Source organism: Corvus moneduloides, chromosome 18 (genome assembly GCF_009650955.1).
Source record: "Corvus moneduloides isolate bCorMon1 chromosome 18, bCorMon1.pri, whole genome shotgun sequence".
Classification (NCBI taxonomy): domain Eukaryota; kingdom Metazoa; phylum Chordata; class Aves; order Passeriformes; family Corvidae; genus Corvus; species Corvus moneduloides.
Window position 1 is genome coordinate 10,600,129 of NC_045493.1, and position 23,111 is coordinate 10,623,239.

The 23,111-nt window shown below is 55.0% G+C and overlaps 2 protein-coding genes across 4 annotated transcripts in view; both read left to right on the plus strand.

The window, feature by feature from the left end:
* Nucleotides 1–17,573, plus strand: part of CORO1C (coronin 1C) — a 50,245-nt gene extending 32,672 nt beyond the window's left edge. For all 3 annotated transcript variants that reach the window (XM_032127610.1, XM_032127612.1, XM_032127614.1), the window contains exons 3-11: nt 3,284–3,406; nt 9,739–9,868; nt 10,610–10,791; nt 11,319–11,438; nt 12,301–12,405; nt 13,315–13,460; nt 13,978–14,035; nt 14,118–14,363; nt 15,039–17,573. In XM_032127610.1, the coding sequence (XP_031983501.1) occupies nt 3,284–3,406; nt 9,739–9,868; nt 10,610–10,791; nt 11,319–11,438; nt 12,301–12,405; nt 13,315–13,460; nt 13,978–14,035; nt 14,118–14,363; nt 15,039–15,158 (1,230 nt within the window). In that variant the 3' untranslated portion in view covers nt 15,159–17,573. The remainder of the gene's footprint in view (nt 1–3,283; nt 3,407–9,738; nt 9,869–10,609; nt 10,792–11,318; nt 11,439–12,300; nt 12,406–13,314; nt 13,461–13,977; nt 14,036–14,117; nt 14,364–15,038) is intronic.
* Nucleotides 17,574–18,643: 1,070 nt separating this feature from the next.
* SELPLG (selectin P ligand) lies at nt 18,644–21,102 on the plus strand. The gene is made up of 2 exons (XM_032127615.1): nt 18,644–18,996; nt 19,764–21,102. Exon 2 carries the CDS (start codon nt 19,769–19,771, stop codon nt 20,957–20,959), a length of 1,191 nt encoding a protein of 396 aa, XP_031983506.1. The 5' UTR covers nt 18,644–18,996; nt 19,764–19,768; the 3' UTR covers nt 20,960–21,102.
* Nucleotides 21,103–23,111: the final 2,009 nt, after the last annotated feature.

Here is a 23,111-nt window from a genome sequence, read left to right on the forward strand (position 1 = left end):
AGGAGGAATCTGGCGGATGGAATTTGCAACAGTGATGCTGAGAGGTGGCAAAATACCACACCTGAGTTCAAAGCTGCTCATTCCTCACCCCGGGGGGTCATCCCTGTGATGGTGCTGTGGGTGGCTGTCCTGTGCTGTCCCCACGGTGCCTTGGGAGGGTCCCTGCTGAAGGTGTTGGTGACGAGGGGCGGATGTGGCACCTTCAGAAGCGCGGCCGAGCTCTCGGGCCGTGCTCAGGAAAACACCGTGGTTTCCTCTGCTCTGCAGAGACCGTTTGGTGCCTCTGACCACAAGGCAGGAGCTTCTCTCAAAGGGCTGCCGCTCCTGCTCACCCCACTGGGGCCTCCAGCAGCAACTTTACATCCTTATTTAGTCTTGTTTTGATGTGTAATACTCATTTTTGTACTTCCCCAGAGGTGGCTGAGGAAGGACCGGACCTTGCACTCAGGGCTCTGGGCTGGGTGCCAAGGGGGGGGGATTGGGCACAGGTTGGATGATCTTGGAGGTCTTTCCCAACTGGAATGATTCTGGGATTATTCCTGGAGCCTGCTGAGCAGCAGGGTCTCTCCTTTCATGCCCAGGTGAAGATGTTGATATGCCCCTGGGCTCTTCATCTCCCTGGGATTGTCTTTTTCTGCCAGATCCCAGGGAGCAGCTGTGTGGGACATCTCCTGCTCTGCTTTGTCCTCTTTTCCTTGGTTTGAGAATTCTTTGTGGATAAAGAAGCTTGAAGTTGCTGCCTCTCCCACACTGCTGCTAAATAACATCTCCTTTCCCCATCCTGCCTGCCTGTTCCCTATGGGAAACGGGGTTTGGGGTCACTCTCCAGGTGCAGGCAGGGAGAGAGGGGTGTTTGTGGGTGATGCACAGGAAATTCAGGTGAGACCCCACCTGCAGAGCTGCCTCCAGCTCTGGCATCCCAGCTCAGGGAGGATGTGGAGCTGCTGGAGAGAGTCCAGAGGAAGCCGTGGAGATGCTCTGAGGGCTGGAGTCAGGCTGGGAGAGCTGGGGTGTTCACCTGGAGCAGAGAAAGCTCCAGGGAGACCTCAGAGCCACTTCCAGGGTCTAAAGGGGCTCCAGGAGAGCTGGAGAGGGACTTGGGACAAGGGATGGAGGGACAGGATATGAGGCAATGGCTTTAAGATAAAAGAGGGTAGATTTAGATGGGATACTGGAAAGAAATTCCTGGCTGTGAGGGTGGGGAGGCCCTGGAATGGATTTCACAGAGAAGCTGTGGCTGCCCCTGGATCCCTGGAAGTGCCCAAGGCCAGGTTGGACAGGGCTTGGAGCACCCTGGGCTAGTGGAAGGTGTCCCTGCCCATGGCAGGGGGTGGCACTGGATGATCTTTAAGGTCCTTCCAACCCAACCCATTCCATGATTCTCAAAGCACTGCTCTTCAGGGAAGTGCAGGATCCTGGTTTGAGAGCCGAGCTCTGGCGTGGGTGGTGGGAAGCAGCTCCTGTGTGTCACTGCTGCCACGGGCTCCTGGCTGCTCCTGCTCAGGCTGTGCAGGTTCATCGGGATCCAAACTGAAAGGTGACGTTTGGCCTTTAATTTGCTCAAATTGATTTTTTTTTTTCCCTTCCCACAGTCATAAATGACTGTAAAACCCCAAAACTGAACCCATAAGTGCTCGTGCAGTCTGGAAATAATTACCAGAGGCTCCTCCTGGAGGATCCCACTGATTCCTGCCAGGGAGCCAGAACAGGCAGTCCCTGACATTTTACATTATTATTCCTATTTTTCCTTTTTGGTTCAGGCCTGTATTTGTCTGTGGCCTGTCATGTGCCTTCTGCAGTTCGTGTGCTCTGCATGATTCTCCTTCTAATTAGGTAAATTAAAATGGATGAATTCTACATGGCAGTTGGGTGTATTAATTTTTTAAATCCTGTTTCACATTGTGGCATCCAAGAGGGATTACACAGGCTTTAATTTTTGAATGGCAGGTTTATGGCTCTTCATCCACAACTCTTCCCCTTTTAATAATTCCAAAAGCAGTTGAATCACTGAGACTTTCTTTTCCTTTTGAAGCCTAAATTTGGCCATTTCGGAGATAGTAGGATCTTTTGGGATCCATATCTTGTTTTGCTGTTAGTGGAGGGCTCCAGGTCAGCTGTCCTCAAAAGCCAATGTCCAGCATTATTCTGGTTATCAGCCTTGAATAGGAGCAGCCTCCCACATGGAGCAGGGTGGGAGGCATAAATTAAGGAATGTCACCTCCAAGGTTGGGGAATGTTACTGTCCAATGGCAGGAGGGAAATTCCAACCATTTCTTCTGCATGTTTAAACACAAAAGAAGACGACCCCATCCCAGACCTCTGCCTGCTGTCTCTCTTCTCCCATCACTCATCATGAAAAGGTCATTCCCTGGAAACAAAACCCCATGGAGCAGGACCAGGGACGTGGCTGTGGAAGTGGAGGAGTTTCCTCCTTCCCCTGCTGCTGTGCATCCTCAGTATTGTAGATATTGCTTCCCTTGTGTGCAAGGCTTGGCCGAGAGAGAGAAGGATGATGAGAGTGATTTTCCTTTCCCTTTTTCCTTGTTTGTGGAATCAGCTGTTGGTGGGGATCAGGTGCTTCAGGATCTTCAGGGGCTCCTCAGCAAAACACAGATCCAGGGGCAAAGTTGGTGTGTCAGCATCAGCTGGGTTGGAATCACTGGATTTGTCCCAGTTCGGGTTTAAGTGGCTCGTTAGCTCATTGTTTTTGGAAATGTTATCCCTGTAGGGAGCCTGGCATTGGTGGCCTCGGTCCTCTGGCCATGGAGAGGCAGGTGTGGATCAGGTGTGGCTGACACAGTCCATGTTGGCAACATTTATTCCTCCAAACAATATTTTCCTCTGCACAACTGCATCCTAACATTTTCCCATCCAAGCAAAATCCTTCTGTGTTAAGAAACCAGGGAGACCTGGTAAATCCAGTGACCAGCAACGCCCTCCAATGACACTTTTACCTTGGTTGTCTTCAGCTGTTGCTGTTGGGAAGCACAGATGAAACCAGAGCTTTGCTCTTCTCAAAAAGTTGGGATGGACAAAGGGGTGGTGTTGCAGCAGGTGCTGAGGTGTTGGGGTCACAGCCCTCCTGTGCTGGATCTCTGAACCCTTTCCTTGCTCCCTAGGGAATTTCCAGCTCGTTGATGCTGGAGAAGAGCTGCTGGTTTGTTTCCCCTGCTGATCCATGAGTTCAGATCTCATGGAATTGCAGATATGAAAGAGCAAACGGAGGGTTGGGAAGCAGCTTCCTGCGGGATATCACAGCTCTCTTTCTCGTTCTTCCCTCCAGACAGGCAGGATTGACAAGTCCTACCCCACAGTGTGTGGCCACACGGGGCCGGTGCTGGACATCGATTGGTGTCCCCACAATGACCAGGTCATCGCCAGCGGCTCCGAGGACTGCACTGTCATGGTGAGTGTTCCTTGTGGGGTGGGGTGGGCTTTGCTCCCTGCTGGAGCTCCTGCTCCAAAGGACACTGGTATTCCTGAAGACACCTCCTGTTCCGAGGTGAGGAAGTCGTGGAAGATTTGGTCATTGTGGAAGGGGTTGGATTGGAAGGGACTTAAAGCTCATCCCATCCCACCCCCTGCCATGGCCAGGGACACCTTCCACTAGCCCAGGTTGCTCCAAGCCCTGTCCAAGCTGGCCTTGGACACTTCCAGGGATGGGGCAACCTGTGCCAGGGCCTCATAACCCTCACAGGGAAGAATTTTTTTCTATTTTTCCTTCCCCTTGGCATTTTTCTGATGTTTGGGAGGAAGAATGAGAATGCCAGTCTGTGGTGACGTGTTCTGATTTGTAGAGCTTTGAGAAGACAGGTGGTTCCTTACCTCAGATATCCCAATGTGCTGGGAAGAGAGAAGGATTGGCAGGGAATGAACCCAGCAGGTTCCAGGATTCCTTCAACCCTTGATTTAAAGGAGTCACTCAAAATTTTCCCTGTATCTCCAAGTTTTGAGCAGGTGTCAAAAGGCCTTTTTTTAATAAATAAATACAATTAATCCCAAATTCTGCACCTGCCAACCTTGGATTGAGACCTGTTTTATCTCAGTGAGAGCCCATGGAACAACAGCCGGGCTCGCTCCGTGACGGATGTGGAATCCTGTGTATGCAAACACAGCAGAATAAGTGAAAGAAAATCCTTGGAAGATGAAATAATGCCAAATAACTCCAGGGATCTTTGGCCATATTTAGAAATGCTGTAGGCTGAATGTTATATTGAAATCTTATTATAGATCATGTCAGATAAATTCCTTTGCTTCTGTTCATCGTTCAAATGTTTGGGAGGGGATTCATCCCAAGAGGCTTTTCCTGGGACAGCTCTTGCCTGTGATCTCTCAGTCTTGGAAGCTGAAGCATGTTAACAAAATGGGCTATATTTAATATTAAACAAAACAACAACTTCTGGGTTTGCAACGCTCACTACTGGGCTGGAACTGAGCTTTGGAAGGATGCGGGAACGTTTCTCCAGCCGGGATGTGGAAGGGCTGCACACTGGGAATGTTTCTGATACTTGAGCATCAGTGAAGGCCCAGAGCTGCCTCCTCGGAGGCCAAATAAGTCTCTAATCCAAGTGCAATGAGAAGTCTTTTGGGAGGCTCCAGAGAGACTGAATTGTGGGGAAAACCCAACGGAGTTCAGTTACAAGTTGTCCAAATGCTTGTCCAAGTGCTCCCGATGTGGGCACAAACTGCAGGAATCTGCACTTCCCACTGGACTCTGGGGTTTCTCCACACATCCCAAGGTGGGGATGAGCTTCCCGTGCATCCCTGGAGGCAGCACCCGTGTGGGAAGGTCCCAGGGTGGAGCTGCCTGGGGGTTTGCACCCTTGTGGTTGTGTTTGGTGTGACCTGTCTGGAGTGGAAGGGGAAATAGGTGAGGCCTTGCTGTGCTTCCAGGGTCAGGGATGTACAGACCAGGGTTTGGAAGTTGCTGGGGGTGTGTTAGCTGGAGGTTTGGAATGGGAAAAGATGGATCCCAACTCATTTGGGACAGCTAGGAACTGCACCGGTGTGAAGAACACCCCTGGCTTGGACTTTTGGGAATGAGCTCATGAGCTTTCCCAACTGTAATTGCTTTTCTGGCCTGGCATGGGTAGTTCAGTGTCCTATTTTCCTTGATAAAGGGTTTGGGTCCTGCTTCCTGAGCAGCCTGAACAGGGAGCTTTACAGGACACGTGGCTGTTCATGGGCTCCAAACTCTGCCGGGGGGAGATGAGGGAAAGTGACGTGGAGGAGGAAATTGTGGGGGATTCTGCGTCAATTCCAGCTGCCGGAGAAAAGACCTTGTTCTTAAAGGCCATCTGTGCTCTAGCACTCAGGGATTTAGGATCTCACCCTCTGCCACAAGGGATCTCAGCTACGTCAGCCAGACATGTATTGAGGGAGAGAGCGTGGATTTGGGATGGTGTGAGGGAGAGAGCATGGATTTGGCATGGTGTGAGGGAGAGAGCGTGGATTTGGGATGGTATTGAGGGAGAGAGCGTGGATTTGGGATGGTATTGAGGGAGAGAGCATGGATTTGAGACAGTATTGAGGGAGAGAGCATGGATTTGGGATGGTGTGAGGGAGAGAGCGTGGATTTGGGATGGTATTGAGGGAGAGAACATGGATTTGGGATGGTGTGAGGGAGAGAGCGTGGATTTGGGACGGTATTGAGGGAGAGAGCATGGATTTGGGATGGTGTGAGGGAGAAAACGTGGATTTGGGATGGTGTGAGGGAGAAAACGTGGATTTGGGACTGTATTGAGGGAGAAAACATGGATTTGGGATGGTATTGAGGGAGAGAACATGGATTTGGGATGGTATTGAGGGAGAGAGCGTGGATTTGGGATGGTATTGAGGGAGAGAGCATGGATTTGAGGTGCAAACCACTGTCTCCAGGTGGAAAGGCCTGATTCCCTGCAGCCATAACTCTGCAGCCCCCGTGTGGCACAGGGAAGCTTCACTCAGCCCTTTCCAAAGCCAGAAATCTCCTCTAAAGAAATTCCCAGATTTTTACAACACCTGCACATAAACCTTGGACAGGTTCAGTGTTGGGAATATCGGACATGGCATTGGAGAGGGGATGGGAAAGAGGAGGAGACCTGACATTCCTCTCCAAAGGCTTCCTTGCAGATGCCTTCTGTGGCCTCTTCCCGTGGAAGAATTGTTTCCTTGTGCCAGCAAATAAGGAATGACTTAAATATTCCTGCTTGACATTGTATTGGATGGCTCTGATGTACTGCAGGCTTTCCATTCAGCTGGAAAATGTTTTAGTGGATAAAGGTTTGTAGATGGTATCGAGGCCCTTCCTCAGGTATGGAAAATTTCCTTCATCAGAAGGTGCATTTTAAGGAATTTGTGTGGAAAGGCCAGAGCAGAGCTCATGGGATGGAGCAGACTTCTTTAAAAATCAAAGAGAGCCTTTGCAGCAACCTGGGCCACCAACCAGGACAGGGAGAATGAGGAGAAGGTCTGACCCTGTAAAAATGATGCACCAAGAGCCTCTTCCTGCAGGGATATGGGAGCAGGGCCATGGATAAATCCAGGCCTCAAACTCATTTGTTTCCTTACTTAAGGTGATAAAAATGAATATATATGATGTAGGAGCTAGTGTTCTTTCTAGAATGGATTTAGTCTTCTTTTCAGCTCGTGCAGAGCCAGAGGAGACCGTTTTTGCTTCTTTTTAAAGGGGATGAAAGAAAAGTTTGCTTTGTTTTCTTTCTCACGTGCTGTTTGTGCAAAACCTTCCTCTCCTGCCCTTCCTGCAGCCCCAAACCTCTCCCTCAGCTGTGCCACGGCTCCACTTCCTCCTGCACAAACAAACAGCCTTGATAACATCAAACCCCCCAAAAAACCCCCAGACACCCACGGGAGGAAGAGCTGACAAACATTTCCTAATGCCCAGGCATTTTAAGGTTTCCTTGGAGCGTTTTAAGGTTTCCTTGGAGTCCTCCCGAGTCCTCACCCTCGGCAGGGTAAGTCCTGCATCTAAAATTCTGTGATTTCCCTGTGAACCTGATTTGATCCCAGGCTGAGGCCAGACTCCCACCCTGTGCAGGAACGAGGGGCTGGGCCAGTTGGGACCATGCCCTGACCTTTCACATTGGTTTCTTTATTATTTTTGGGAATAGCAGGCAGGATTATTGGGTCAGTAGTCTGTAATCTGCCCAGGATTACACTGCCCTGCAGCTGCTCCCAGCTACCTGACAGAAAATTCCATCTGTCCTCTAGAGGCTTTAAAAAAAACCCTTTTTCACTGGGATTTTGTCTCCTTTCCCTCTCCCACCCCCTGCACTCGCTGGCTCATGTTTAAATTTGGTTCTGGAGTTTTCTGTCTCCTTTGCACTTGCTCAGAGGGATCTCAGGATCCTTCCTGGCTGAGATGGTGCAGAACAGAACTGGGGGGCCCAGGGCGCCCATGCATTTGCTGTGGCTGCCCCTGGCAGGGAGGAATGTTGGCTGGAGCTGCTCTGACCCCGCTGTCCCTGCCTGGCTCATCTGCAGGTCATGGGCTCAGAAGCTTCTGCTGCTCCTGGGTCATTTTGGTGAATAAATTCAGTTTGCAAGGCTTTTCCCACAATGAGAGTGAGGCTGAGGGACTGGGGCCAGGTCCCTGTATCCCACTGTGCCTCTCAGGGGGAAAAAATGACTGATCTTAGAATCATGGAATGGTTTGGGTTGGATGGGACCTTAAAGCCCATCCCATTCCAGTCTCTGCCATGGGCAGGGACACCTCCCACTATCCCAGGCTGCTCCAAGCCCCATCCAGCCTGGCTTTGGGGACACTTCCAGGGATCCAGGGGCAGCCACAGCTTCTCTGGACACCCTGTGCCAGGGCCTCAGCACCCTCCCAGGGAACAATTCCTTCCCAATATCCCATCCAACCCTAGAGATGCAGGAGGGCAGATGATGAGAAACACAAAACCCACCAAAGCCCAGTGGCTCATTGGAGAGACCCCCCACAGTTTTGGCATTAGGAGCAGCACCAGGCTGACACGGAATTCCCATCACAGACATGTTCCAAACTGTTGCTGTCAGGTTGTTACTCCCTGAGTGGCAGGAGAAAAGCTGTTTCTCCAAACCCGACACCTTTGGAACCCAGTTTTCAGTGTCAGGGGTGGGGGAAGGGATTTGTTGAGGTTCTCAGGCATGTTGGGTTTCAGCAGAACCTGCAAGGGGTTGGATCCAGTCACTGGTGGAGCTGGGGGGGAATGGGAAGTGAGCAGGATGAGATCCTGGTTTTCCAGGCTGAGCAGCTCCTGTTTGCAATCCCATTTTAAAATTGGAGTGGTAAAAGCCTCAGTTGATGTCATCGTGTCACCAGCGCTGTTCCATCGGGTGGGAAGGGAGAGAGGGATTTCCACAGAATCATGGAATATCCTGAGTTGGGAGGGGCTCACAAGGATCCTGCAGCCCAGCTCCTGGCCCTGCACAGACACCCCAACAATGCCACCCTGTGCATCCCTGGGAGCAGTGTCCAAAGGCTCCTGGAGCTCTGGCAGCCTCGGGGCCGGGACCATTTTCATCCCTTGCAGAGAAATCCTCTCCTGGGGAGGTGTTCCCATTGTGCTCATTTCTCCCGGCATGCTGAGAAGGATGGCACCGGGAGCTGTGTCCATGAAAAGCTAAATCATTTTTGGGTTATTTGGAGGTGAGCTGGTACCCACTGAGAATCTCTGCATCTCGCTGGGTTTTTTCCAGCACCAGCCATCCCTGTGAGAAGGGAAAAACTGGGATTAGCGCAGAAATCCACGTGTCCATCACGCATCTCTGTCTGCCTCGCTTCCCAAATCCACTCCCTCACATCCCACAGCCTGTTGGGCGTCGTGGGCAGGGTCTGGCAAGCCCCGTTCTCCCAACTCCAGGAAAATCAAACAATGGGAAGCAAAGCGAATGTGCTCTAATGCTGCCATCTACCTACAGCAGCTCCAACTGCTCCCCGAGGGGCTCTCCCTGTAATTCCATGTAATTTTTTAATTCACTCTATGTAGGTCAAACTCAATTCCGAGATGATTGTCCAGTGCTGAATTGCAGGAATAGTTTTGGTGGGGCTGATCCTGCCCTGGGGCTTTGGGGTGGTGGGTTTGTCTGTCCCATCCCTGGTCGTTGCTGGCTGGAAAAGCCACCTCCCTCCTGCTGGAATTCCAGTGCTCTGGCATCCTTGGGGGGCTGTTCCTCCTCCTGGTTGCCCTTCCCTGAGGAATCTTACAACAGAAGGGTTGTGGAACCAGGCAAGAAGTGAACAGGCAGTCCTGAGTTGGGCTGCTCTGGCTTCTTCCAGGACCAAACTGCTCTTCCCTGATTAAATGGGATCTGAAAGGAGCCAGAATCTAACAGGAAAACAAATTGCTGGTGTTCCTAGAGAAATAAAAAGTAGGCAGTGGTAGAGCTGCAGCATTGTCCTTCTGAGGGACAAGCATGGTTTGGAAAGACAGCAGCTTGTTCCCATGGAATTGGAGCTGCAGGGGAGATTTTCCCAACTCCTCAGCAGGATGGGAACGGAGCGTGTCCGTGGACACGGGAATAAAGGGATTGCAGCATCAGGAGCTGTGGGTTTGTGCTGGCACATGAGTGAGGAAGGATATTCCACATGGATCAGCCAAGGGTTTATTGGCAGCTGGGAACGAATCCCTCCCCAATTCCCTTCCTGTTTACACGGAGCAGCCACGGCTCCGGCGGCTGCGGGATGCGCGAAGCAGCCGAGCCACGCGCCCTTCGGATGGGCCGCCCTTGGCTGAGCAGCTTTCCTTTCCCTTGCAGGTGTGGCAGATCCCTGAGAACGGGCTCACCCTGTCCCTGACAGAGCCCGTGGTAGTGCTAGAAGGCCATTCCAAGAGAGTGGGCATCGTGGCCTGGCATCCGACGGCGCGGAACGTGCTGCTCAGCGCAGGTACGGAGCGCAGGGACGGGGGAACAGCCACCTCTCCCTGCTTTCCTTCCACTCCTGCTTTTCCTTTTCCTTCTTCCCTCTCCCAGCTGCTCAGATCCCTTAGATCCCTGTGAATCACAAGACCCGAGGCAGTAGCTGGCTCGCAGCCCCCTCTGTATCTCAGCCTTTTGTATCTTCAGTTTACAGGGATAAGCACCAAGGAAATGTCTGGAATTGGAGCTTGGGAGTTGTTCCAGACTTTATTTGATCTGCAGTAACGATTTACGTCTGCATTCCCTACATCCCTGTTCCCATGTACTTTTAGAACTGGTCCAAGTGTTTCTCCTTTCCCCCTGATCCCTACAAAGTATCCCAGAGTCCAGCTGTTCCTCCCACAAACTTTCAGGGTCAGCATTTTCCAAATCGTCTCCTTGGCTGGTACAGTCCATGTATTGAGATTTTTTTGACCACTGAAAATCAGTTGCATCATTATGGAAATGAATGGGATAATTCATTATCCATTGGCATAGTCTGAGGCTTCCATGGGTTGGATCCCAAGGAAAGAAGCGAGTCCTTTCAGCGGGATTGTTGGATGAGCTGGGTGTTTTCCATTGAGAAAAATCCCTCCTGAGCTCCCAGTTTGGGTTTTGGTTTCCCCAAAAAACCTTTGGAGCTGCAGGAGGTTTATCCCTTGTTCCCCACCTCTGGCTTTTCCCCTGTGTACCCCAGTGCTGTGACTTGAGCTGTTATTTCCCATTTTAGGCTGTGATAACGCCATCATCATCTGGAATGTGGGAACAGGAGAAGCCCTCATCAACCTGGATGACATGCACGTGGACATGATCTACAACGTCAGCTGGAACCGCAACGGCAGCCTCATCTGCACAGCTTCCAAAGACAAAAAAGTCCGAGTTATCGACCCCAGGAAACAAGAAATTGTGGCTGTAAGTTTGCTTAATTATTAAAGAAACGTGGATTCACTCCAGCAGGGAATGAGCAAGAAAATATGGAAGAAAGAACCTTCTTGCTCAGTTTACGCACCACCACGTTCAGTCGTGCTCTTCAAAAATTACAAGAGGAATGGTAGGGGTTGGAGGATTTGTCTGGGTTTATTGGGATTAGCGTTTGAACCGGGATTTTAGGGCTCAGTTTTAAACCTGCAGGAGTGTAATTCCACATCTAATCCTTTTGTATAATTACAGTTCCAGAGTTGTGCATGCAAAGTTGTAGCTTGCAAAGAGGTTTTCCTTCAGCCTTGCAGGAGGCCGGTTGGCAAAGCTGGAGCAAGCCAGGAATGTCCCCTTCTCTTGTGGTTCAGTGATTGGCTTCTTCCCTGAAGCAGCAGTGAAGGAGAGTTGGATGTTGCTCCTTGGATTTCCCCCAGCATGGAGGAGCAGCATGTCCAGAGAGGAGCCACCACTCCAAGGGTTTTTCTGTTCACTGCTAATCCTGACCTGCTCCTCTCTTCCAGGAGAAAGAGAAAACCCACGAGGGAGCGCGGCCCATGCGAGCCATTTTCCTGGCGGATGGGAACATCTTCACCACCGGCTTCAGCCGCATGAGCGAGCGGCAGCTGGCCCTGTGGAACCCGGTACGATCCCAAACTGCATCCCCGTGCCCCTCACATCCAGCCTAACCCTAACCCTAAACCCAGCCCTGCAGCTGTGGAATCATGGAATGGGTGGGGTTGGATGGGACATTAAAGCCCATCTCGTTCCAACCCCCTGACATGAGCAGGGACACCTTCCACTATCCCAGGGTGCTCCAAGCCCCGTCCAACCTGGCCTTTGGACACTTCCAGGGATCCAGGGGCAGCCACAGCTTCTCCAGACACCCTTTGCCAGGGCCTCCCCGCCCTCACAGTGAAGAATTCCTTCCTAAATTCATCATTTATCCACCTGAGGTTATTCCCTCTCCATCTGCTGCCTGCTCCTGCTTCCATAATTTTGGCTGTGTGTCACTCAGTGAAGGAACTGAGCAGGAGCAGCGATCAGCTGGGAGCTGCAGGTTGGGAAGACACACAGGGAGCAGAGGGGCTGTGGGAAGGTCACCTCTCTCTCAGTGTTGAGCAGAGCAGGACAGCAACAATCCCAGGAAGGTTCAGGGTGGAAGGGACCACCTGGTTTGTGGCCAGGTGGCTTTTGAGTGTCTCCAGGGACATCATCCACCACACATCCCATCCCACTGTCACTAACTCACTGTGTCACATATTTCCCTTGACTTGGTGAATTTTCCTGGCTCCTGTTTTTATTTCATTTAGTGATTAAAATGCCCTTGGGGAATGAATCAGCTCGTGAACATTCCCAGCGTTTGTTGTAACACGCGGATCCCTCCGGGTGGTGCAGACACCACTGGGAGCTCAGTGGCTACAAAGTGTTAATAATTTAAACCCTCCCTCTATGAACAGAAGCTTTTCCAGTCTTTATTAACATCCCTGGTGTTTTTATTTCCAGAAAAACATGGAGGAGCCAATAGCCCTTCACGAGATGGACACCAGCAACGGGGTCCTGCTGCCCTTCTACGACCCAGACACCAACATCATTTACCTGTGTGGGAAGGTAAGGAGAGGCTTTGGAGGCACCTGTGTTCCCCAAAAATGTTCCCCAAAAAATCAGTGCTGCAGAGATCAGGCTGCTCTGGAATGGGTTTGATCCTCACTCTGCAGAACCTGGGAAGGTCTGGAGTGGACCTGGATGTTTCTTTGAGATGGATTAGGTAAAGCTGCTCCTCGTGCAACAAGTCCCACACCATTACCAAAACATTCCTTGCTGGTGTTGACCTGGAGGATTTTACACTGGTGTGGGAGGAAGGTACATTTTGGATGTTGTCCTCCTCGTCTTTGGAGATGCTGGAGCGTGTGGCAACGCCCACTGGAATTTTGTGGGGTTAAATAATAGAAAACTGGAATGAGGTGCTCCTTTCTAAAAGCAATTTGTAGGAATTTGGTGCCCACTTGTGATGGACTCCTACAAACAGGAGCCAAAGCCAAGATGAGCAAGGAATTACAAAGGAGAATCCATACAAGCATGTTCATGAATCCCATCTTTGTAGCAGCTAAGGAGGAATATTTGGTTTCTATCTAAGGAGGAATATTGGGTTTCTATCTGCCACCCCTCCTGCAGTCTCAGAGACAACAGTGCGGTGGAATTGCTTGGAATTAAGGATAAACCGGTTTACAGCCTTTCTGCCTGACTGTGGCAGGAGGTTTTTCCACAAAAGATGTGGAAGGGGCCACTCCCAGCCTGGAAGCATGAGTTCAATCCCTGTCCCACAGTGTTTGGAACAGGACTTGGAGGAACCGTTCAGTTGATGGACTCGGATTGTGGTGGGGATCAGCCTTGCTTCAAAAACAGCTGTGAGCTGTCCATGGCAGCATTCCTGGAGGGAATGGCTGTCGGGAGCAGGAGTGTGGGCACAGGGAACACAGGTCCTGCAGCCTCTGGAGGGTCTCCTGGGGTTCCTTGCAGGGTGACAGCAGCATCCGCTACTTCGAGATCACGGATGAGTCCCCATACGTTCACTACCTCAACACCTTCAGCAGCAAAGAGCCGCAGAGGGGGATGGGGTTCATGCCAAAGAGGGGCCTCGATGTCAACAAGTGTGAGATTGCCAGGTGAGGAGAGCTCATCCCAGGGCTGGGAGCTGGGGCTGGGAATTTCAGGAGTGGTTAAAGCAGCAGAGCAGTGAGCACAGGGCAGTGGTGGTTCAGAAAACCTGGGAAGGGCAGGAAACATCTCGGGATGTCGCTGCAGTGGCTCCAGGAGGGAACATCACTGCTGGTTGGGAATATGATCCATCTCTTCTCCCAGGGAACAGGGGGAAATAGCCTCAAGTGGCTCCAGGGGAGGTTTAGCTTGGATATTAGGAACAATTTCTTCATGGAAAGGGTGGTCAGGCACTGAAAGGGGCTGCCCAGGGCAGGGGTGGAGTCCCCATCCTGGAGGGATTTCACAGCTGTGTGGATGTGGCACTTGGGGACATTGGGTTATGGTGGCCTTGGCAGTGCTGGGGGAGTGGCTGGACTTGATGGTCTCAGAGGGATTTCTGTGATTCCTTGGGGTTGCTCCTTTCCCATCTCCTGCATCTCCCTGATCCTCACTCCCTGTCCCACCTCTCCTTTTCCACGGCAGGTTCTTCAAGCTCCACGAGAGGAAGTGTGAGCCCATCATCATGACGGTTCCCCGCAAGGTGAGCACCGCCCTGGGGCCGGGCTTTGGAGCCAGCTCCTGCCTCCAGAGCTCCTGACCAATCCATGTCTCCTGCCTTGCAGTCCGACCTCTTCCAGGACGACCTGTACCCGGACACAGCCGGCCCAGAAGCAGCTCTGGAAGCAGAGGAGTGGTTTGAGGGGAAGAATGCTGATCCTCTCCTCATCTCCTTGAAGCACGGGTACATTCCAGGCAAAAACCGGGATCTCAAGGTGGTCAAGAAGAACATACTGGACAACAAACCCGCCGGGAACAAGAAGAGTGATCTCATAAATGCTCCAAAGAAAGCAGCGGATGCCTCAAACCCCGTGAGTGAACTCCAGGAATTTTAGGGGTGGTGGCCTCAGGTGGGAATCCCAGGGTGGGACCAGTGACAGGACCTGAGGGAATGGCTGGAGCTGCGCCAGGGGAGGTTTAGGTTGGAGATCAGGGAAAGGTTCTTCCCCCAGAGGGTGCTGGGCACTGCCCAGGGTCCCCAGGGAATGGGGAGCTCCAGGAGCGTTGGGACAGCGCTGCCAGGGATGCCCAGGGTGGGCTTGTTGGGGTGTCTGTGCAGGGCCAGGAACTGGGCTGGATGATCCCTGTGGGTCCTTTCCAACTCAGGATGTTCCATGATTCTGTGATGTTTCTATAGAAATGGAAGATTACTGGGAATTGTTTTTTCTAAATCACAGAACCATTGAGGTTGGGAAAAGACCTTTGAGATCCCCAAGCCCAAACCATAACCCAGCACCAGCACCTTGTTCACCACTAATCCCTGTCCTCAAGCTGTGTCCTTTGGGACACAGAGGAAAGTGTGGTTTAAGAGCAGGTACTGCTCCTGCCTGGGTGCACTGGTGCTGCTGGAGATGCTGCTCCATGCCCTGAGCATCCCAACTGCTCCAGAGTCTGTGTCACACCCTCATCCCTCCAACAATCCCACTGGGAGGAGCCCTTTCCTTGGAAAACCCCAGAGCTCTCCTCACTCCTGTTTTGTCTTCTAGCAAAACGACGCCAAATTGGACGAGATTTTGAAGGAGCTGAAATCCATCAAGGACACGATCTCCAACCAGGATGAGCGCATCTCCAAGCTGGAGCAGCAGATGGCCAAGATCGCGGACTGACGGGGCCGCCAGCCCAGGCACATCCCAGCTCCCAGTTCAGCCAGCAGCAGCCAGCAGCATTCCAGTACGAGCTTTCCTGTTCTCCTAAATCCACGTCAACGAGAGCCGATGATTTCAAGCCAAGCTTTTTAGTGAAAGATTTTTTTCGTTTCCTGATGTTCCAATGAATTTCTGTGACTGTGTCAAAAACAAGAAGTGCTACTTTTACAGGGTTTTTTTTGGTTTGTTTTTTTTCCAGATGTTATTATGAATCCTTGAAAAACGAATCCATTCTTGACTTCCAATGTCATGCCCAAATATCTTTTTTCTAGATTTAGGGACCAACACCACATTGTTCTTAACCACTTTTTCTTTTTTTTTTTTTTAAGTTGCCAAAAAATAGAAAAAAAATCGCTTTTATTTTTCTTATTTGCCACTTTTGCAGTATTTGTGTTTCCATTCCAAGGGACAGGGGGTGTGGGGGGTGTTTACACTGTGCAGAGAACAAAGCTGAAGCTATTTTGTATAAACCCTCCATTTGGAACAGTCAGGTGGGTTCCCTTCCATTCCCTTCCCTTCCCTGTGGAGACCCCTTGGAGATGGGATGAGCTGCCTTTCCTGCTCCACAACGTGTCCCCAGCCCCAGAAAAATACAAATTTATCATTCTGAACGAGGGGATTTATTTCCTACTGAAGTTTGAAGCCAGCACCACGTTCCCATTTTCATACAATCCCAAGGTTTGATTCCGTGACCAAACTCACGTGTTTTACTTGCTGATTTTTATTTCCATTTCGAGGCAGAACTGACTTCCATGCAGGAATGTTTTTATCCATGGAGCATGGAGTTCCAGGTGAGCTGTGGGATGCCAGCAGTTGCTGTAAATCCTTGTTCCTGCCCCCCTCAGCTCATGGATTTTAAGGAGCTTTTGGAATCCGAGTCAGCCCCTCACACCAGTGCTGATGATAGGAATTTTCCAAGGCAGCACGAGCAGCAGGAAGGTGATTTTTCCATGATGATTCTCCACAAACAAAACGCCTGCGTTGTTATTTTTTTTATCATTTGTTTTCTCCTGTCCGTCATTCCCATTCCTGCCTCCCACCCTGCCATGCTGGAAAGCTTTGCAGGAAAGGATTTGTTCCCAGATCAGATGAGCAACCCCCAACCCCAACCCTGCCTCCTGCACTCCCAGTCCTTCGGAGCAGAAGGGACTGGGAGGGTGGATTTGATCCCAGTTTGGAGAACTGGTTTCTCTGGGATCCTCCAGGGAAAGACCCTGTGAGTGCTCCGGGCTGGCGAGCGAGCTCCTCCTGGAATTCCATGGAAGCTCAGCTCAGCAAAGCTCTGCTCAGGTGGGGTCTCCCCTGTGAAGGAGCTGTCAGGGCTATGGGGCAGGCTGGCTCCCTGCTCCCAGCTGTGTCCTTGTGCTGGGAATGGGATCCAGGACACCCTGGAAAGCTGTGCCAAGCGGGACCGGTGCTGCCCATCCCTGCACAGCCCATCCTTGCAGCACCAGGGAGTGCTGACAACCCATCCTGAATCCATAGGTGGGCAAAGACCATCAGAGAGCTCCTGATCCCTATCCCAGCTGGACTCTGTCCCTGTGGCAGCTCCGTGTGTGCGGAGCGTCCCCCACCTGGAGCATCCCGGCGGACACGAGTCCCTTTGTCCAGGCTGAAGTGATTGATTTTTTTGTTTTCCATTAGTTTAGCTAGGAATTCTACGATTTTCCATTTTTCCCAGTGTTTGCATGTTCAGAACTTCCAGGTTAAGGATTCCCTGTTGTGGAGGGATGTGTGCGTGGAGGCGGAATCGGCTGGGGGACGTAGCTGGAGAGGCACGAGGACGGGATGGAGGAGACAGAGGATGTGGTGGGATTGCAGAGCAGGAAAGCTTCAGAAAAGTGGGATTTCTGTGTTTTAGGGACAAGTGGCATCCCCTGCCCTGTGCCCGTGGATCCACAATCCGGCCGCTCCGGGTTCTTTGGCTGTTTGGTGATGTTTCTGTATTGCAGTAAATGCCTGAGATGTGTATTTTTATGGATTTTTTTTTTCTTTTGGAACCCAAAAACCCGAAGGTCGTTCTCCCCACAGTGGTGATTTCTGTGTTGATTTGTACGTGTGACTTCAGGGTTGTGTGCTTGGGGACCTCGGGTTTGTTCCTAACATTGGAGGGAAATCAGTTTTTGGGAGCCGCTGGATTGAGATGCCCGGGGGTGGGGTTGTGGGAGATTTTAGTTCCTAGCCTGTATTTTATTTAAATGAACTGATGCCTCGCCAGGCTCAACCGGAGTCAGTGCCTGAAGCTTTTTGTAGCCGTGATATCCCGGGAGAGAACCAGCCCAGTCCGGAAAGACGCGCTCTTATAGAGCGGCCAGAGTATCTGTCCAAATATTTGCTTCCATTTTCAAAAGATAAAAGTCATTGATTATAAACTGCCTCTGCTTGGCTTTTCCTTTGGCTCTCGGCGTCCTGCGCCCGCCCTCGGCATTCCAGGTGTGATTGATAACCGGGATCTTGAATGCTGGACACTTCAGTGGAGGGGTTGTGGCTGAGGGGGTCCTTGGGGGGACTCTCTGCTCTTGTCCCAGGAGAGCCAGGGCCCATCCCTGGGGTCGCACATGGAATCCTCCTGGTGATTCCCAGTGATGAACCCAAGAGTTTGGCTGGATGTGGGATGTGATGGCACAGACGGGCTGGGGGGTCTCGGGGTGGGTGGGGGTGATGTGTTCCCAGGAAGGAACAGCGCTGCTTGGGAACTGCCCTGGAGCTGGAGGGGCTCCTGCTCTTCCCAGGTGAAACTTGCTTCCAGGGAGCGGGAAGTCTGGAATGACACAGAGCCTGGGCTGGAAACAGCATCACTTACTCCACCCAGGTTTGAGCTTTCTCAGGGCTGCGGCATTTCAGGGGCTGTTGCACAACCACCTCCGGAACACCCCGACCTGGGCACACCCCAAAGCCGGGCAGGGATGCTCCCAGAGAGGCAACGCTCCCTGGGCACCATGGATCCATCCCAGGGATGCTCATCCCACAGACCTGAGCCGCATTTCTTCCCTCTTCCAGCCCCCTGGCCAGGTGTTTCGGAGCAGGGACGGGCTGGGGTTTCCGGGGGCGGGGGGTTGTTGGCACCCCGAGCCCGTTCCTGCGGATGTGCCTCTTGCAGCACCTTCCTGCGGCTGCGGCTGCGCCTCCCGCCCGGAGCCTGCGGTTGGGGCGAGGGGTTTCCTGTCGTGCCAATGCCAGGGACAACACCCAGGACAACACCCAGCAGCCCCCCGGGAGCCCCTGCGAGCATCCTGGGGATGGTGCAGAGAGAAGGAGCCCGGCACAAGGGCTGTGCAAAACATCAAGTCAGGGCCTCACCCTCCTCCTTCTTCCCGCATGCCGGGGCGTTTCCCGGTGCTGAGGTACCTCAGGGCACCGTTCCCCCCTCCCTGGCCATGCCCACACCGTGCCCGGGGGTGGCAGCACCAGGTTCGCCGTCACTTCTGCTTTCGGGGCGACGCCAGCCCCGGCGCGCAGCAGCTCCGCGGGGCCGCCGGTGGGGCCGAGCCGGGGGCTCCCACCAGGGCAAGAGGCCCCTCTTTGGGGTGTAGCCCATCCCCTGCCACCCTCCCCGGGGGGTGCCCGCAGCCCCCAGCCCTCGGTGGCCCCACTGTCGGCGTGACGTCCTTCCCCCACGGGCTCTCGAAACCGCAGCCGCCCTTCCGCGCTCCCTCCCTTCCCCGCCCGGCGGGAGGTGCAGGCGGAGGGTGGCCCACGACGCCCCGCGGGTGCCGGTGCCAGGGCTGCCCTCGCCCCCCGTGCCAGGCCCTCGCCGGTGGATCCTGCAGTCGGGATCCCGCCGCTTCCATCAGCACAGGTGAGCCCTGGTGGGGAGCGGCTGGAGCGGGGCTCGGCCCCGGGGATGCTCTGAGTGCAAAGGGGGTGCTCGGGGTCCCTGAGGGTGCCGCGCTCCGTGCTGCTCCCTGGGGTTTTTGGGAGGCTGGTGGGTGCTTTGGGGATGTGGGAGCCTCCTGGGGATGCTCGGAGCATTGAGCCGTGTCTGGATGCTGTTGGGTGCCGATCTGCAGGGACCTCGGTGGCTTCCGCCCACGGCGGCTGCCGAGGCGGGGGGAATTGGTGATGGACAGATGGAATGGGGGGGTTTGGCGTGAGTTTGGGGTGGATTTGCCTCTCCTGCTCCAGCACGGAGGCGCAGGCTCATGGTGGCCTCAGCCCTGGAACCCTGTGCCAGCCCAGTGGGTGGAGGGGGAGGACGGGCACCCGGGCGGGGTCTGTCCAAACGTGGGTGACATCCCTGTGGTTTCATTTCCACATGGAGACTCATCCCGCAACTGCCCCGACCCGCAGCAGCCACCTCCATCGCGGCTGATTTCCCATTTCCAGACGTTCCACTTCCTTATCAAAACTTGTCCCTGGAGCGGAACCGATCTCCCGCAGGTGGGGGCTGTAGCAGGAGGAGGTCGCTGGGCGCATCTTCCATCCCCCCAAACCCGAGGGCCCCTCTCCAGGAGGGGAGAAGGATCCTTGGCTGGAGTGCGATCCCACATTGGGGCAGTTCCACACTCAGCATCCTCCCATGGGGAGCAGGACTCCGATGCCACCCGCCCTTTCTGTCCCCTGCAGGTCCCATGGCGCTGTGCCGGGCCGTGCTGCTGCTGCTGCTGATCCCCCTGCAGGCGTGTGAGGCTGAGCTGCCGGGGCTGCCCCAGGGAGGGCAGTGGGTCTGGGGGACAGCCAAGCCCCTGCCCCTCTCCCGTGGGAAGAGGGATGACAGTGGGCAGGAGCCCAGTGCCACCACGGTGATCAGCAGTGACAAGAGCGACGGTGGCTCTGTGCCACCACCAGCACCCGGCAGCAAGGCCAGCCTGCTCCGGGTGCCAACCACAGCCGATCCCATGGATGATTCCCCCGAGCCTGAGCTGCTCCTGAGCCCTGCAGCACCAGTGCCCAGCACCAACACCAGCCTGCCCCAGGTGCTTGCAGTGTCCACCATGGCCGAGCCTGATGAGACAGATTCCCCTTCTCCCAACTTACTGGAGGACTCTGTGTCACCAGCAGCGCCCAGCGCCAGCACCGCCCTGCTCCGGGTGCCTCTAGTGCCCACCACAGCTGATCCCATGGATGAGACAGATCCCCCTGATCCCGACCTGCTCCTGAGCTCTGCCCCACCACCAGCACCCAGCACCAAGGCACTCATGCCAACCACGGCTGAGTCCATGGATGAGACCGATTCCCCTGATCCCGATCTGCTGCCGGCCTCGGAGCCTGGCCCACCGTCAGCACCCCAAAAGAGCATCGCCACCACCACCCCCAGCTGGCTCACGTCACCCATCGAAGAGGGGACAGCCACGGATGGCCTGAACAGCAGCTCTTCCTCGGGGCTGCGCTCAACAGCCCCCCCAGCCTTTGTCCTCACCACCACGGGCCACAGGAAACCCAAGAAATCCGGAGCTCCGCCTGCACCGACCCTCCCGGCCCCTTGGGACACGACGCCGGCGGGCACCACGGTGCCCTGGGAGCCCAGCGGGGTGATGAGCAAGTGCCTGCTGGCCATCCTGCTGCTGGGGCTGGTGGCCGCCACCTTCCTGGTGTGCACGGGGGTGCTGGGGGCACTGCTGTGGCGGCGGGCGCGGACGGGGCAGCGCCAGCTCAGCCGCACCGAGATGGTTTGCATCTCCTCGCTCCTGCCCGACGCCGAGGCGGCCGCCGGCCCCCGGCCTGTCCCGGCCCGGCGGCACAAGCTGCTGGTGCCCGACGGCAGCCCCGAGCCCGATGGAGACAACCTGACTCTCAGTAGCTTCCTGCCGGAGCACTCCTGAGCCCCAGGGATGGCTCCTGCATCCCGCAGCGCTGCTCCCGATGGAGCCACGGGCGTTCCCCGGTGTTTTAGCTTGGACCAGTGTGACGGAGCTTGTCTCCCGCGGCCAGGTCAGGCCCATCCCATTAAAGCGTTACCCGGACATGGTGGTCTCTTCCTGGCAGCCCACTCCCTGCCCCGCCGCCTGCCCACATCCTGCTGCCAAAATTTCGCTTCTCCATCCTCCCCCTCAGCCCCCCTGGGGGCGCAGAAACGAAACCCGCTGCAGGGACCAGACCCCGGGACCTTGGGGACGGGACCGCAGCCCCCGAGACCTCCTTCCCGCGTGGGCTCGGCCTCGTGGGAGCTGGAAGGTCGGCGGGGACGGGGCGGAAACGCCGGGGGACGGGGACAGGACGAGTGGCACAACGTGTTCCTGCCTGCGGTCGCCGCTGCGAGGCGGGGACGCCTCCGGAGCTGCTGCTGCCGCCTGTCAGATGCTCAGCCCCGGGGGCGAACGGTGGCCGCAGGGTATCGGCATCGTCCGGCAGCGCTGGCCCCGGCTGTCCTTGCCTGGCTGGGGCTGGGAGGGAAGGGAGAACAAATCCGTGAGAGGCCAATGAAGGTCCCACCATTTCACCCGCTCAGGCAGGTGTCAGTCACCCCTCAGGCCACCGAGTGATCCCTTCCCTGGAGGAGCAGAAATGGCCCAGGACTGGCCCTGTCCTGTCAGGCTCGGTGTCCCCATTTTTCCATTCTTGCTCCACCCAGGCTCCCCATCCCCACATCCCCATCCTTGCTGTGACCAGGCTCAAAGTCCCCATCTCTCTGTCCCCACCCCTTGCCCTGCCAGATTCAGCATTCCCACATCCCAATTCCCACATGCCCATATCCCCTTCCCCTCATCCCCAAGCTTGCAGCCTCCTCGAGGGCCACTCTGGGGTGTCTGTCTGGGGGGAATAGCCAGCGTGGTCATTCACCTGCATCCCGGCCCTGCTGCCTGTTTACATTCACGCTGTGCTTGGGATATTTTCCATCTGGATCCTGGCAGCTGCACGGCCCCGCTACGGCTGTGAATGTAAATGTTTATGGGTGAGTCAGCCGGGCCAGGGGACCCACAGCCAGTGGCCATGGCCGGTCCCCACACCCTGGCCACGGGCTCCCTGCTCGTGCCACCCTGCTCTGTCCCACTGTGTCCCCACGCCAGCGCCCTGCCAGCCAAAGCAGTCACGGGGGAAGAGGGATGCTCCCATCTTCTGGCTTCACCCCGCAGCGGCTGAGCCGGCCTCTGCCCTCGGTGAGGATGAGGCCGGTGTGTCCCGAGGAACTGGATGGGTGCAGATCCCAGGGATTGCTCCTGCTCTCCCAGCCCTGTGCCGGCCGCTCTCCAGCAGGAGCCCAGCGAGGATAAACTTTCCTCCACCGCCGGAGCGGGAGCCGGCAGCCAGGAGCCGGGAATTGCCCTATTTGGCGCAGTCGGCAGGTCCTGTAGGGCTGCCATCGCCCAGCTCACGGCGCGGGAATTCACGGGAAGCCGGCGCGGTGTCACAGCAGGGTCCGCAGGGATCCCGCCCGGCAGCGGGAGGGCAGCGTGCGGTGGGGTGGCACCGGGCTGTGGGTGGGTGACACGGAGCCATGGGTGGCACAATCCCATGCACGACGCTGCACATGGAGCTCCACACGCCTCGTGCAGCTCTGCAGGACGGGTCCCCTCCGGGTATTTTGCTGGCACAGCAAAGCGCAGCCCAGGGAAGCAAATTAGAAGCAGAGCAGGGCTGAAATGCCTCAAATTGGCGGTTCCCCGGGCGGGCTGTGCTGCCCAGCCCAGCCCTGAGCAGCCCTGCGTTCCTGCTGCCCCAAATTACACGGCGGGGCCGGGCGGTCCCCGCCCTGCCCAGCTCCCAGGGGCCGGGACAGCCCGGCCGCAGGCAAAAACGGCATCGTAATGGCCGGTGGGAGCTGGCACCGGGAACTGGGACGGGGATCCCGGCTGCGAGGGTGGGGACACTGGGCAGGGAGGGATGGGGATCTTGGGCGAGGGACATAGGAATCCTGGGCAGAGAGGGATGGGGACTCTGAGCAATGAAGGGTGGGAACCGTGGGTAGGGTGGGATGCAGATCCTGGACCAGGAGGGATGGAGACTCTGGGCAAAGCAGGATGAGGATCCTGGCTA

What these genes read in the sequence shown, in the direction of transcription:
- SELPLG (XM_032127615.1), top strand. Translation starts at nt 19,769, where the DNA reads ATGGCGCTGTGCCGGGCCGTGCTGCTGCTGCTGCTGATCCCCCTGCAG.